The sequence below is a fragment of the Sceloporus occidentalis genome, unplaced genomic scaffold (genome assembly GCF_023333645.1).
Source record: "Sceloporus occidentalis isolate IW3139 unplaced genomic scaffold, rSceOcc1.0.p SCAF_25, whole genome shotgun sequence".
NCBI lineage: Eukaryota > Metazoa > Chordata > Lepidosauria > Squamata > Phrynosomatidae > Sceloporus > Sceloporus occidentalis.
The window spans coordinates 788,286-805,292 of NW_028317005.1; the positions used below are offsets into that span (position 1 = coordinate 788,286).

General features: G+C 37.8%; 1 protein-coding gene across 1 annotated transcript in view; it reads right to left on the bottom strand.

The window, feature by feature from the left end:
• Positions 1-201: 201 nt before the first annotated feature.
• LOC149300238 (SPRY domain-containing SOCS box protein 4-like) overlaps positions 202-17,007 on the bottom strand; it is a 30,300-nt gene continuing 13,494 nt past the window's right edge. Inside the window, exon 2 of the mRNA XM_089485434.1 lies at positions 202-329. Coding sequence (XP_089341560.1) covers positions 202-329 — 128 coding nt within the window. The remainder of the gene's footprint in view (positions 330-17,007) is intronic.

Consider the following 17,007-nt stretch of genomic DNA (forward strand, 5'->3'; position numbering starts at 1 on the left):
GATTTTTTCCCACTATCAGTAGCTCTGGTTATCTTCTGTGGCACAACATCCAGATAGACAGAAATCAATATATTAAAAATTAAATAATGCTCGAGTCCACCACAAAGGAGTTATTGTTCCATGTAAACAATATCTGTTGATTTGCATTATTTCCTTTTCCTTTCAATGTTCTCCGCTGAGGCTTATTGGAAGTGGAACAAGTCACTGGTATTGTAAATAGTTCTTCAACGATTGAGGCAAAGGTAAAGACTCAATTTGGTGCAAACGTTCTCTTCCGATAGCAAAGCGAACCGATCTTCGACATAGGTCCATTAAAGGCAATGGCTCAGCTAGAAAGGAAAATAGAAAAGAAAATGTTATTTTTCAGGCTAAGCATTCATCAAAACATTTTGGGTTTTCAGTACAGCCATTAAAAAGATATAGATTGTATTAATCCAGAAAAGGTATTAGAATCTATATTGGTTGCTGTATCTGGGCTTTTATTGCTAAACCATGTTGGAGGTAAACTTGGGGAAAGAGAACAGCCATATCTTCCCAATATACACAACCTCCTTTTTGTTCTATGAGACTTTAAGCACACACAAATCAATGCTAGATTGGGAACTGCGCAAGTCTCAATTTCGGCTTTTTTGGGCTTCCAGTATGTACATCCCATTGGTTCTAATATGCTGGAGTGTAATAAACAAAGAACAGGTGATGATAAACAAGAATATTTTGGTGGTAGGCATAATTGAAAAAAAAAAATACTCATTATGCCGTGATATTTGTAAGAGGACATAATATAGAAGAGGTAAATATACAAACATTCCCAGAGCCTTCTTACCAATACAAATATCCCAGATGGGAAAGGGTGGGGTAGAGGAACAAAGAAGGATGAGGAAAAATGTACCCCTGATTCCCTGGCCTCTCCTCCCCGTTTCACTAGCAGACCTTTCATTGTCAGTGATGACAAAAGAATATGGATCCATATGCCAATGCTGCCAGCAGGTAAAAGATCTGCAAGGGGCACAAATGTTTAGCTGAATCCTGCTCTACCCCAGAGACAGGCAGAACCACCAGGATCTCTTGAGACGATAGACATGGCTGTACTCTGTAACCTACAGATAAGTTACTAAAAGCAGAAAGCTCAATCAGTGTTTACTATTTGTCTGCCCACAATCTTTGTCTCAACTAAGAGCCGAAGCGCTGCAAAACATAGAAGAGCCGCGAACCAGATGAAAAATGTCCCCTACTATGCAATAAGTAAAGTAAAAGAAAAATAAGCTTAATGGGCAAATTTCTGTTTTTTTTTCTTATTTATGGATATATTACAGATGATTATAATGATGGATAACATATTTATAACGTGAGTCGATTTATCAGTCAATTGAAGTCCTTGAAAATGTTACACAGTGCTTATTAGTGTTTTCCTTTGGAAAATTTGTATCAAACCTGCATTCCTATATCCATCGCCTACCCTTGGCATTTTTGCTAGATTTCTGCATATTTGCGTGGGAGACATGCCAGAATAAAATCCTGCTTTAAGGTCAACTCTCCAATCTCACATAACGGCTTGAGAGGCTCTGCCAAGTAAGTGTGGCAGAAAGCATTAAAGGATTTGGAAAGAGCTCCATTAGGCTCTTATGTTCTGGGCTGAACATGCCGCAGACGTTGCAGCGCGGGGTGGATTTTTTTTCTCTCTCCACAGGAAACCATAGGTTTCCTTATAGGCTATGAAAATACTAGTCACGCTGATTTTTACAGTAACATACTGTATGGAGCACAACTGTTTTTATAGTGTCTGCTCTTACTTGTTTCTACTACCAAAAAAGGAGACGCTGTGTACAAGCTACTCATGGAGTCTCCAGAGACCTTTGTACTTAGGTCCCATCATCATAGGAATATTAAGGGTTAAATCACACCATTTAAAGAGGTCTATGGAGGATCCGCACAAAGTGTACCTGTTGCTGTCAGAGATACACTAGCTGACAATGTACACACAAACTAAAACATTTGCAACTCAAGTCTTAGGTTTCACTCATACAGCCAAACAAATTGGCATGCAAACATATTTTTAATGCCATTTTCAACTTATCATTTTTACAGTATGATACACGATGTTTCTGGAGACCATTTACTAGCTTCCTTGAAAGTCAATTTAATATCATTATTTTGCAATTTCTTGAGAGATTATTCTCTATCTTATGGAAAATGAATATTTAACAGGATGCACATAGTTTTTTTTTGCCACATCTATAGCTTTAGGAGAGAAACAGTAGAACAAAATTCTTACAATTCCCTTGATCTATACAAATATATATATATATAGTAGAATAAGCAGGTCCTAATTTAGGGGAACTAGCTGACTACTACAGTTGTATAGGTAGAAACTTCTTATAGAGCAATCACCGCAGTGAGGTTTGTAAGCAGTACCATAATATCACATGAAAATCTATAAAGGTGAGATCTAGCTCTCTGAAAACCCCACGAAACAACAGTCTCCTCTTCCATGCTGCACTTATGATGTGTCTCACTCTTTCCTCATGGGATCTACATATTTTGAGCAGTGGAGCTACACTCCCTCTTGGATGTCTTAAGGTTAAAATCCAGAAGATAAGATTTTAGGGACACTGGTTTACTGTGACGCCGATGGTACAGCTTGCGTTTATAGCAAAAATGTAAATAACATCCCATCAACCCAGCTAGCTGTGTTATTCATTCATCTTTACATTTCCTGAGGAATAGCTCAGAACCTTTGCAGACTAAACAATCCTTCGGTCACAACAGAAGTGGAAAATGCAGTCTCTGCAGCTAATGTACTAGCAGATAACTGTTAGGGAAAACGGAAAACCACATAAGTGGGTTTACTAAAGCCGTCCTTAGCTTTTTGTTAAAAAACAAAAAACTGTGTAAGAAAAATTAAGAGAATTCATGGACGCTGACCTTGCGACTAGTTCTTTGCCTTTTAACCCGGTGTAACAGGTTCTCTTCGCTCTTTAGATACACCTTCTACCTCTGTTTTAAATTGAAATTGTCTGTACATATCATTGCAAAGCTTCACAGAATCTATCAGAGCTACATGAATAAAATATACAGAAGTAGTGCTGAAATATTTACAGAACATTATAATTAGTTCAAATTGTACAGTTTTGGTGTTGCTTCATTAATCCTTTAAATATACTTTGATGAACTCATTTTTCAGGTCATTTCTCAAGACGACTTTTGCAAATTAATGATTTTGCACATTTCTTTAGAGAAGACGAGAAATACGGTCTTGAATTTAAAACCAATTCAAATAATACTCGGTGTTAATGGGCCAAGGAAATGCATTTATTAAATGTTCTCAGAGTTAAAGGTGTGTGACCTCATGGGTACATAGAATATTATTGATGTTTAATGTCGCCAAGCTATGTTATGATGGTAAGTGGAGCAAAAACATTTGGCTGTCAAGACCAAAGAGGTGGACAAGCCTTGCTTTCTGTTTACGGCAATGCCAAGGTTGGGGGTAAAGAATGAATAATAATAAAAGTACTTACAAAAGCTATGGGCAATGGATGTTGATAAAATGTAGCTATGCAGTTAATTGTTTTATATAGCGCCGTCATATTCCACAGTGTTGTACATAACTATATATTTGAAAGAGAGAATGCTTCTAAATGGAATTTCTTATGCTACAGAACGCACCGTTTTGGTCTTTTCATGGGAAACCGTTGTATGTTTTTCCAGCACTAAAATAAGGGCTATGTCATGAATTTAAATCTTTTGATTAAGGACTGTTTAGCTTTCACTCTGCAGTGCAGTTCATCAATTTTTTTCCATGGGCCGAGTCAGTAGTTAAAATGTTGGCATTTTCATGCTTCACCTCTTCAGCAGACTAAACAATTCATGGGTCGCTGAGCACAAGGGGAACCTTATTTCAAAATGCCGATTTCCTTCTGTAAAAGTGCACACTTTTTGACCTTCCATTTCCTGTACCTGACCTTGAGGATACAAACGCCTCTTTCCGTCAGCTTTAGATTAAGTATATAGCAACACCCTGTATGACTGAACGGAAAGGTGGGATGCCATATTTATAGTATTATTTATTGATTTATATGGGACCATCATTTTTCACAGAGCTGCACATAACAATTTGGACTGATAGACACAAAAGGTGAGGGGGCCCTGCTCAAACGAGCTTATAATCTATAAGAGACTGTTTTGTCCCGCCACTTCAATCTTTTTACCTCCATTTGAACCAGGTCTATCCTATCAATAACAGAGTTCCGAGTCTTCGCCTTCCTTAAACCTTTCCTTCCATCCCTGGCTAAAAGACCAACAGGAGGGCCAGATCCCCCCCAAAAAGGGAAACCACTGAAGTAATAAATTAAAAGTGCAATTAAGACAACTCTTCAGTAGCCATGGCTCGTATTTTTTAGATCTTGTTTATAGATTTTTCTGTCTGGCTCCTAACTTCTAAACTTGTTAAACCCTAGACTGAAGGATCCAGGTGCAATGTATCCGTCATGAAGCCCACCTATGCAAATCTCTTCTTAATTTTCTGACTTGATCTTCAAATCTATTGATTAATAGGGTGAGGGGTTTTAATAATACAGATTTAAATAAATACATTTAGATGTCTATGAAGTGTCCAAGTATGCTGACCTAGAACGGGTTTAAAATATTAGCATATTATAAAAAAAGATTCTACATAGGGGCAAAAAAAACATGTGGTGACCAAATGGTTTTCATCATGGATTTAAAGTGATGGCAAATCCTCATGAGAAGTAAGATTACATTTCAAAGTAACATTTTAAAGAATAGTCTGGCAGATCAAAAGTTAGTTGTCTGATTAGTAGCCACTATGAACAAAATAAGAGACAGTACATTTTCTTCCCAACAATAAAATTTACAGTTTACCTACAGACTTTGTTATCACATCCCATCATTTGAAATGCTCAGAGGGAAACATATTTCATGTTGTTTCTTTATACACTATTGCAACATTTAGTGATCTATAGTACTGAATAACAGAGTCCCCAGTCTGTGATACCCAGCAGTCTGAGCTCCTCAAAAAGAGGGATATCACGTGAGAAAAGCAATTTGTCCCTGTTAAAGAGGGACACTTGGATGGTATACTATAATAAAGAGGTCCTTAAGGTAACCTGTATTCAAAACAGGAATTTCAACTATGATATACTAGCATAAAATCAAATTCTGAAGGTCAAATACCAAACATACCCTGAAACAAGGCCAAAGAATTGGGTTCCCGGACATGATGACGCTCAAAGCCGCCCAGGGGGAAAGACTCACTTTAGACATAAATAGCATTACATGAACCTATATACTGATGCCGCCCCTTGGTTTATTATTTATCGCAATGTGAAACATTTATTTATAGTGCATTTAGTAAGAATACATGCCTTTTTGGTCCTCTTACTGGTAAGCGCACATGATCTCCTGTCACTTACAGTTTACACACGCACATAAAAGGAAATGAAGATATAATTGCTTATTGATCTGAACATGTTGTTGAAAACAAAAGCATCTATTTTTAAAGGACCTTTACTGGTGGAGGAATATCGCTTTGCTGAGCACATTGGCGTTCTGTGATGTTATTGGATATAAATGGTTTCATTCTACTGAAATTCTAAAAAAAAAAGGAAACTTACGAAATGATACAGTAGTTTACTGATGATTAGACACAGATATAGTTGCAGTTTAAAAATTATTTTGAAAACCTTAGGTACAAAAAACAATACACTTTATAGATGACAAGGTCACCATGTCCTGTGAGCCCAAGGAATGAAATTTTCAGAAGCACTATAAAATAAATGGGGTCAGCAGCACCAGACTAAAACACGGTCATGCACCCTTACCTTTGCACACACACGTCAGACTGAACTTTCAATCATTGTGCAAACAGTAACAAGGAAAAAGTGATTTATATAAAAGCGGGTTAATGGTGCGCCAGAAGTATTTTGTGAGAGAGAGGAATGGAAGGGGTGAAGAGGGCTGATCAGAAAAGAAAGGGAACAGGAAGAATGGAGGCAGACAAGAAAAAAGTGAAAGACCTATAACATAACTCAAGCCAAGAAAGTGAAATAATTTACATTATTATAGTATTATTATTAAATACCTTCTTGAAAGCCATTATTTAACTAAAGACCAGTAAGAGGTCTATGGGAGTTATGTTGATTTTCCACTGTTTCATTAAGACATTCATGCTTTTAATTAGGTGACGGTATCTGTTTACATGAACACGACAGGCTGCTAGCGATAATAGATAAATATTTCAAATGTTTTGCTTGATCTCAAGTATAGAAAATGTTAAATTATCTGAACACAAGATCTGTTTAATATCTTAATAATTACTCTACCTGGGAACTTTATCAGTTGACCCTGAGATTCTCAAAATGTTAACCTTTTAATAGCTAGTCGTGAAGATTCTATGTAGTAACTTATGTGTTCACTAAATGGCTCCAATGCTAGCCTTGGACTTGTCATTATTTAAAGATACATTTAATTAGGTCATCTGCATTCAAACAGGGATATCAGCCACAACATACTGGGAGCCACAGCACGGTCTTATATACGAGCCTGACAGTGTAAAATGGGAAGGAATTAGCGCCAAACTGTGCGACCCTGAGATTTTTTGCCTTCACCCTAACACCCTGAGATTGGGGCAAAAATCCAGAGACTCATGGTTAAACCCTGAGAGTTCCCTTTTTTTCTCTAATTACTGGCCAATTATCCAACATTAACATGATCAGGATTAAACTATCAATGAGCCCTGATACTTTTACTCTGCAGCATTTTGGCAGGCTCCTAACACCAGCATAGAATTAATATAACATTTTTCAAACAATGGGTTTTACAATTGCAGACTCTCGAATGGTTAAATTATTAATAACTTGTACCCACGGCAACCTCAGCGGCTGCAAAAAGGTCAGCGGTTTTCATAAACGCCAAAGCAGAGACATATATTATTAAGTGTTCCCCTTGAGTTATTTGAGAGGAGAGCAATTAAGCCCACATTTGTCTTTGCCTTCCAAAATCCAGTTCATAAAAGAACCACGTTGGATCGTATTGCCCAAAGTGAACGTGCATATGAAAAAGAAGTCATTTACATCCTTATTGTTTAATCATGAGATGCATTATCATTTATACCATAGCATTGAGGAACAGGATAATCTTTGATGCAGCTGAACCACAGGACAGACAAGCTTAACATTGATTTGACCTTGACAATTTGTCTCAATGCACTCGCCTTAAGGCACTTGAAAAGAACACAAACTTCAAACATCAACTACAAAACAAGCATTTGTGCTGAAAATAAAGAGCATACCAATCTGCCAAAAAACTTGCCATGATGACAGCCATACATATATTAATGTTTAGCATTTTTATGAACTAAATAAAATAGGGTGATATATTAGGGTTGGCTTCTGACTTCATGTCCCAATACTGGGGTTGACAAATTTGGTTTGGAGCTAGGAGCCGGCCAAACAATTTCGGTGACCCCCCCCCATCATGTTTTTTGTTTTTTTTATATATTTCCCCGGCAATACAACACCTTTCTTCAGTGCTGCACCACTTTGTATGGTACTAAAGTCAACCCCTTTATGACAAGGGGTATTTAACACCATCAAGCTTGTATGTTTTACCATTATTTTTACACTTTTACACACACGCTAAAGTCTTTTGCTCACAAACACCTTGCAGTAACACAGATGCTAACATTCTACACTCATGTACACATGCTAACACCATAAACTAATACACGCACTATATGCAGACATACACACATGCTTATACCATACTGTAAGAGCTCTAGATCCTTAACTTCCCACATCACAAGGGAGAAAGGGTTTCATAAAGTTAAAAAAATATATATATCTACTTCTCCTGCTGTGGTCTAAGCATACTGTTGTTTGAGGCATTTGTTTTATACTTTTATACAAAGTTTTGTTGGGAGATATTTGGTTGAAAATCAGTGGGCCGTTTTTACCTGGGATACTAAAAAAACCTGCATTACTGTTTATTGCCTGTTCTGAAATAATCTCCTCTTTCCTCCCCCATCCTTCTCAGGATGCCAAAGGGGAGGAATAACAATGAGGAGAAATAATAATGCAAATTGTGAGAAGACCACATTGGTTTATTAAGCATACTGAACTGTAAATGTTGATTTGGGGGATATTGGCAGATCATCTCTTAATATATAGAAAATGTATATGTCTAAGAGACAAATACCATAAAGTATGTTATGCTAAACTATAGGAGTATTACTTTTTTGAGTCACATAGTGCTTTCCTAGGAAAAAAAATAATGTAAAACATTTTCACATTGAGAGAACAGACACAACAGAGAAATTCCCTGCACTGTGAACACAAGTACAGCACGCAGCCTCCTTTTATGTGTAATTGTTTGTGTGGATGATTGGCAAATAGGCATTATGTATGTATTGTTACACCAAAAGCTATATCTGTTATGTATTTGTTATAGAGGGCCAACAATCTGAAGCATGGTAAGTATGAGGTCCTGCTTGTTTGATATTTCAAGTTAGTATTAGTGCCTAGCCTTATGTACTGGGATAACTAATACCTGTGGTCAGGTCACCAAGCGGATTTAAGAATCCCCCTGAATGGAAGAGATATACAAATAACGGCCAGCTACATTTTGGTATTTCTGAATCATATCCCTTGGACCTGGAATGTCTGGAACGTAATGCTCTCCCTTTCAGCTGGTACTTCTCATAGAATAAACCCATACTTGACACACTTGATAACTGATATGATAAAGCATACTCTATATACAAAAACACATATCTTCCAACAGTAGAGGCCAATTCCAAAGGCTGTTTTGCGTCCCCCCTATGACTTTAACCAATATCATCGTTTTGAATTTAAGTTAGAACTCCAATTTTGATACCTATGAATTATCCAGGTTTCCTGGAATCTCAAGGGATCACAGCTGATTACCAGGCTCCAATTGGGGCAAAATAAGTTTTTTTCCACCTACTGCTCCATTAACAATTAATTGGAGGCTAATTCCAGCCCTGTGTATGGCTAATCCTTCCCTCACACCTCCTCTGAAGAGAAGAACTCCAAGGAACCAGGTCTGGGGTGTTCCCGGGTGTGACAATATTATATGCCATGATTATCTATGTGTGTGTTTGTCCTCAAGGAACCCTCATCGCTCCCTAATCCAACTCTGGAGGGTGAAACATTCCAGAGGTTTTGGATATTTGTATTTACTTTAAATTTACAGTAAATATAATCTGCATGTTTTTAACAGTACTGTGTCGCAACAAATAGGTGTCCTTATTCATTAAACTGTCAGCTGTAGATGACTTCAAGCGAGATATGGAATATGTTATCTGTCTTTCTTTACTAAACGTGAAGGGACAACCCCAGTGAGTCTCTCCTGCGTGGACCAAGTTAGCACTGAATAACAAATAAAGTGAGGATTATTTTATTAATAGTTAACCATTTGTCCTCTTCATTTCTAATATAAATCATCATAATTTCCTAATAATTTTCGATGAAATCATCGGTGACCCCGTCCATTACACGGCATTTGTTAGATGTAATGGGATACCCTGGTTATGACTAGCTTACCGCATCACAGGGTTAATGGTATTGTATACACAGGGTATATTTGATGGAAATACCTATTATATGTAAAGGCAATTTGGTATCCTCCGATATGTGTCATACACCATATGTAACAGAGCTGCCACAGCTTGAAGCCATTACAGATTGCAGTACTCGGGCTCTTTTTTTTTTACACAAAGATGTTAATAGCTGCTCATTATACCCTGTTGAGTTATGATTTTATGCAAACAGTGAGGAAACATGAGGTGCCAAATGATGCTTAAAGTCACTGTGTTCAACATAATAACACTAATTTTGGGTACAGCAAGAATCCATGGCACACAAGATTTTTAACAACTTTACTACCAAAAGGGCCAATGTAGCAGAGTCTCCAGTTATTTACGCCCAATAAATCCATGTTTAATGAATTTTAATATTGTAAAGGCACACAAGCATAATTTGTCAATGCACAACTGGTTAATTGGGCAATCAGTATAAGTGTTTTGGACAAATATGCCTCAATGATGTTTGAATTAGTATTTTTAAAGAAATGTCGTATATCTAGTCGCTTCACTTTATTAGAATTATACACGATATACAATTTTATGGTCATAGATATATGTTTTTGATTTATATGGCACCATTCTACAATCACCATAAAAGTAACTGTATGATATTAGGCAGCCACGTTCTGTTTGCAAATGCAACCTGTTGATTCTTTTATAAAGATGTAATATAAGTCCGCTTTAAACATATTTCAATGCCTCCCAACAAGACTTTTGTTTTAGGGCTGTGGATAGAAGCATGGCTGGGAGGCTTAATTAGTACCATTTCTATGTTTCGATACACATTTATATAACAGAGCAAGGTACTTTATTCATGCAATTTCTTTTATAAACTGATTTTCTGTTTCAATATCGATTAGGATTTTTCGGGCTGCGGAACACAGTTATATACTCATATATATATGCTCTCCAAGCATTTTGAGCACCTGGAAAGTAAAAGAAAGAGGGACAGGGGGACTTGGGTCCAAATGTTGTTTTTCTTAATCTTGGAAGATATGGCTATCATTAATCTTACTTTCCTATGAGGAATGAAGAGTTATGGGTTCTAAAAGATGTACATACAAATAAATCACATATATGCTATATTGGTACCAATAAAAAGATTTTAATATCCTTCCAAGGATCTTCTAACAACACCAACCAACTTGTATCTGTGCAAGCGGTGACAGGCAAACAGAAAATGTCTAGAGATAATGGTTTATCTCTAACGCACATACTGAGGCCATTCATGAATCATGAATGCTGAGCAAATACTTAGGGGTGTTGGAGATGGCATGACTTTACCCCAGAGATAGAAGGAAAGGTTTGTGTTTGGTTGAGGCCTTGTAATTAAGCGGTGCTTACCCAGCTGCTTGGTTTTGTTAGCGAGATAAATCCTACCTCCAGGAAAAGGTCTGCCTTTGTTTCAGTGTAGGAGAAACATCTTAGAGACATTTTTAGCTAGTTGCGGAATCATAAAGCATAGACATCTTCAGAAACCAACCATTCGTCATCTGCTGCTTGTGGGGAAGCTAAAGCAGCAGAGTCTATTTTTAGTTTAATTTTTTTAACACCAAAATTAAGGTAAATTCTGTGCAAGATATAAAAAAAACAAAAACATGATATTGAAGCAGGAGGAGGACTCACAGATAAAGCAAAAGACTTCCGAGGTTTGAGTACTGGCTAGATTAATTTGGGACAATAATTTCCATAGGCCGTATCAAGAATGAATGTTTTGACGGGCTGCCCTTGGGCATCAGGCTAGCTTGTTTTGTTAAAAAAAATTATAATAATAATGCTGTGTGATCTTTCATTCTCCTGCAGACCCATTTCCAGCCTCAGACTTTTCCTGTGAAGAACAGGCTGATGTGTTAAGACAGAAAAGGGAACTGTGATGATGGTTTCCCACTCGTGCCTGTGAAATATCACAAGTCTGATGGAAACATGAGTGTATGACAGGCGGCTTAACCTGTGCAAAGCAAGGGCACTATGTGACTGCATAGCTCTCCAATAGCTTTCTGGCGCTTAAATAGTTAAAGGATCAGATAACTGGTTTTATGGTTTAATATAAAAATTGACAGTAGAAAGTTTTTTTTTCTGAATGCCGTGTTAAAAATGAGCTAGAGAGACTTATTTCTTATACTAAACTTTGAGTTGCAAGTGAACCGAGGTGAAACAGCACGGGGACATTTCCCAGCTTCGCGAAGAGATATGACCACAAAGTCTAGCAAGTTAAATATAATTATCAACACATTTCTATTTGTTCTTTTTAAAAAGAGGAGATGACAAAAAAGAAAGGAATAACCTGATAGCAGGCATCGGGGGGGGGGGTGCGCTAAAACATTTGCGGTTTAGATAATATGTTTAGAGATCAAATATGTATTTGTATTAATAAATATGTATATTTTGTTACAATGCAAAACACATTGATATGAAACAGTTTCTTTACATTCCTTGTGTTTGTATTCTGAGACACTTGTTTTCAATGTGTGCTGTAACTATGTAATTCTAGGCATTCATTCATTTCTCATGGTTTGCAGAGCATGACAGAGAATGAAATAAGAATATTTCAAATTTAGTTCTCCCCAAAATATTACTCATCATACTTTAAACAATACAGAGCTGGCCAATCTCTGTTGCTCTATAAACACTATGATTGTAATGGTGCAAATTAGAAAAACCAGGATATTTGTAGGCTATTAGCACCAAGCGGCATGTTACACAATCTCTGAAATAGCGTTTAGGGCCCAAAAATAAGCCACGGAGTCCCAGCAGACATGCTGTGATGCACATCTGCTTGACTTGTATACGTATTTGTATAGATTGGCGATATTTTTTAAAACCTGGCACTCCAGCAATGTATACAGCTCAATGGAGAATCTGCCACTTAATGGCCCAGTATCATGTAGGGGTATATATTTATATGGGTGAACTGAGAGTGAGAGGGGCATAACTATTGCCCCACCCATTCCAACAGCTCAATTGCCCTCTCTGGCATTTGCCACGGTCATTTGGCTAAGCTCCATCCATTTCTGCGCATAGAGCATGCCTAGGTGTTAGTGGAGCAAAGCCAAATGGAAAGGGCACCCATTCTTGATTATTATAAGGAAAAGTCGAGGAACAGAGTTAATGTGTCAGGATCCTCCAGCCATCAACCTGCGGCTACAGGGAGATAAATACTATGTAGGTAGGAGCTGGAATCTGTATTTATGACAGTCAGCAAGTATATACATGTGTATATGTATTTGTGGTGATTCAGCTACATGAATTAATGGAGTTATGCTTAAGCATATCTGTGTTTGTATGCATGTGCATTATGGCTTTGTGTGTTTATGTATGTCAGTGCAATACAGAAGCAGCTTCCATGATATAAGAATGTATTCTTGTATTGCTTTATCTGATGGGCAATTGGTTATGTGCGGACATTCAGTTAAGTTTCAAGCAGTTTTGTGAGAACAAAAATTTGTTCTGCGCGATCCCCCCCCAGCTTTGTTTGTATCCCTTACGAAAAAAATTACTGCAGTTTTTCTGAAGTAATACTGCAGTTTTTTGGACATGAAAAAACTGCAATACTGCACTTTTACTGCAGTATTACTGCACATTTACTGCAGTTTTACTGCATTTGTACTTCACTGTACTGCAGTTTTACTGCAGTTATTTTTGTACGGAAGTACAAATGCAATAAAGCTGCAGTACACTGAAGTACAACTGCAGGTTTGCAATATAAAAAAAAATTGCAGTAAATGTGCAGTAACACTGCAGTAAAAGCGCAGTATTGCAGTTTTTTCATGTCCAAAAAACTGCAGTATTACTTCAGAAAAACTGCAGTAATGTTTTTGTAAGGGATAGTTTCATTCCTGCCCTCTTAATCAGAATTCCTGTCTACGGGTTAATAAAAGAAAAAAAAGTTTGCAGAAGGGAAAGACAGTCAATGGCTTGCTAATGCATTGTGTGTTTATATAGATATGTATGCATAATATTCAAGGCCTAAAAACTGTTGTAGTGGCAAAAAGTGTATCATAACGCCTCTTACATGTTTCGTTAATGACTGTTAAAGCACCTTCTGCACCAGCAAAAGAAGCATTACAGCTCTTTCACTTGTGTAAACAGCAAGATGTCTTGATGGCACCAGAACCTGTCTTACGAAACTGCACCCCTTAGCGAGTCCAGGCCAATACACTGCTCTAATTACAAAGGTTTCCAGTTCGACTTTGGAGACGCGCTGATGCCCCTTTCTTCTGCTGCCAGTGTGGCTTAGTTAGTAATCACAGTTTGGGCGCAGGAAGCTACAGTCATTTTTCAGAAATGTAATGCTGCCAATGTATATTTAGGCCCCTGCACAAGCAAACCACAAAGCACTGATTGGGCCTGCAGAGCAAAGTAGGCACCATACAGTAAACCCGTACATCATGAATTCATTCATGTGTTATATATGCCTTTTTCAAGGTTTTTAAAATCTGGTCAGTGGTGGCCCTTCATAATGCACAGCCAACTGATTGTGTTGAAAATGCAACTCTCCTGCCAACTCCCTCCTTAGTGAATAAGCCATTCTAAACACATCTAGCGATCATCCATACATTACCAGGCTCCGCTTTGAAGGCTGGTACAAAATTAATACCATACACAATGAGGAGGACACATTAAGAAACTTGTTCCCTCAAGCTAACATAATACACCAAGACACAATCTGACACTACATGTTAATGCTAACAATCATGTGACCTGCTCAATGCTTCATTTACAGGAGTCTTGGTTGACAGGTGCCTGGGTGCCATCGACCTGCGGCTCCTGCCATAGCATGCTCCTGCCTGTGTCCCAGGGAGGACAATTCACAGTGTCATATTATGGTACAACAGCTAAAACTTCCATCAGAAGAATATACAAATCCGAAGTTTTAAGTAAAATATAGCCGCACATTTTAAGTACTTGCAATTTAACGTGAAATACAGTGGAGCTATGCTATGGTTCCACATATTTACATGATGAGGTCTCACCAGCCTCAGTGTTTCAGTCAAAAAAGGTTTAATGATTCTTTCTCCCCATAACGCCTCTTTCATCAAAATGCCTTGACCTTGGCACAACAGCATTTCTATAGCGCCCCTTGCAGTTTGGAGCCCTTTCCTCTTAATCTGTTACTAATGCAGTAACTTACACTCCGTACACCGAGGAAAACACTGAATCACAAACCTAACATTTCTTTGAAAGTAATGCATGCGTGGACGAACATCTGGTTTGTTAGGAAACTACTTCCAAAACTCTGCATCCTCTCCTGAGGCTGGCAGTTATTTCACACAGATTATTGGAATAGAGTCTCCAGACAGGATATCTGCGCAGCCATCCTTCCAGAGACTACAGAGACGATTCATCCTGTCGCCTTCAAGTACTTTCAGAAAAAAAGGTCTAAATCAAAAGCTGGTTCAAGGAAGATTCTTGCTAACAAAAAAAACTTTGGCCTTTAGTATTTTTCTTTCCAATAGGAATACTGTGAATTTATTTTACCCTCTGGACCGCATTAGAAATGGCCCAATCTGTATGCATACAACAGGAGGAGGAACATTATGCCAACACACATTAATAATTTGAATTAAGGGGTTTATTACGTGAGACGGGAGTTTGAGGGAAAGCTGCAACTCACCAGCTTTCATATGCATTAGTAAGGAACTAACCCAGTTAGTTCCTCCTTCAAGAAGAGCTTGCATGGCCTTCTATAATGGTAATAAACGCAGCTCCCTGATCTAACCATACACTCTGCTGGCATCTTGCCATTAAACTTGTCATCGGTGCTGAGCTTTTAAGTACTTTACCGTCAACGGTTACAAATGAAGCAGTTGAACGGATCCTAATGATGGAAGAAAACCAGAAGACCATGGCCTCTATAAAGCCCAGAGATAACCACAGTGGGTGGTTTCAGAGCTCAGTTTCCATATAGTCGTGATTATAGGGAGTGACCTGAGGCACCCAAGGTTAAAAGTCTGCATGGCTGCCAAGATAAAAGATAAAATTAAACACATATTTGGAAAATTGTGTGTTTTCGTTTCTGAGAAGATCCTCGCTGAAAAATGAAGTTTGGCTCTTAGTTGCCCAAAAGGAAGAAATGAACCTTAGGTTTTCCAGGGCTTTAATTTATTTATCTCCAATCTATCTTTAATTTCCCATAATAGAACCAGCGACAGTACAGGAACATAACACTGTTTGATTTATAGACTGATTGCAAAGCAACATCTCATGTAAAAATATAATTTTTTTCTAATTATGACATCTGTAAGTAGTCATATTAAGCAATATAATTACTTATTATGTAAGACGCTGTTGTGGATATTTTACAGATCATTTGTCTAGGATTTGAATAGTTGATACCACTGTCTTGATAGAGATAAACAGAGACATACTGATGAAAAGCATGTACATGTTTTTCCTAGACATAAAAAAAAAAAATCTGTTCTGGAAAAACACTCACTAAATTAATGATCTGTTAGCTAGCTATTGCTAGAAATAAGAATGCCCTTATTTTATTCTGCATTTGAAAAAATAACCAACTCAGTCCACAGGTGCAGTGATCCTGCCAGAATTTTAGGATTTCTCATTGTATCATGTTATTAGCCAAATATCACTACATATATCATCCAATCCACAGTGTCAGGAGGACTGATTTCCGACAGCCCTGTATCTAAGCCCTGTTAAAGACTGCAACACATGAAGCTGACAATCAATAATAATGTAGATGGTCTACTGACTAAGGACTAAGGACCGACTAACAGGGAGCACAGGTTGCGAGCCATTGCCTGCAGTAGCCATCCATTGCTGTAAGGCATATTAAAGGTTTCTCCGCAGACAGGATGAAACCATCCATTAACATGCAGCAAAATGCTTAAAAACGTTTCCAGTTCTTAAAATTTCAAGATTACAAGAAGTATTAAAAATAACAAAATATACTCCGTCTCTGGAGGCAAAGAGCACATATAGTTAGTCGTGCTGGTTTCCTCCCACGGACGCACAAAAAAAGAAAATCAATGGCTGAGAGGCTCACTTTGAATTATTGATGTGGATATGGCGCAGAATATCTATAATGCCATTAGGTGACCTCTAAGAGGAATCTTAGTGAGTAGGGCCACCCTTAACCCCTTGTGTTCCAGACGGAGCAGTCCTATACACAGCCAGGGGCAGAATAGATTACATATACATAGAAACCTAAAGCACAGAATTCCTAAGCAAAAAACTCGCCTTGTGCATATTTCTGACAAAAATACACTATAAAAAAAACACAGCTGTGAGTCAGCCGGTCATGTATTATTCAGAGCGTCTTAGACCTAAACTTCCACTGGCACCTTTTGTATTCCGACTGCATCCGCAGGTTACTTTGTAACATATGGTACAGAAAAGTCTCAGTGACCATATGGTGTTACTCGGAT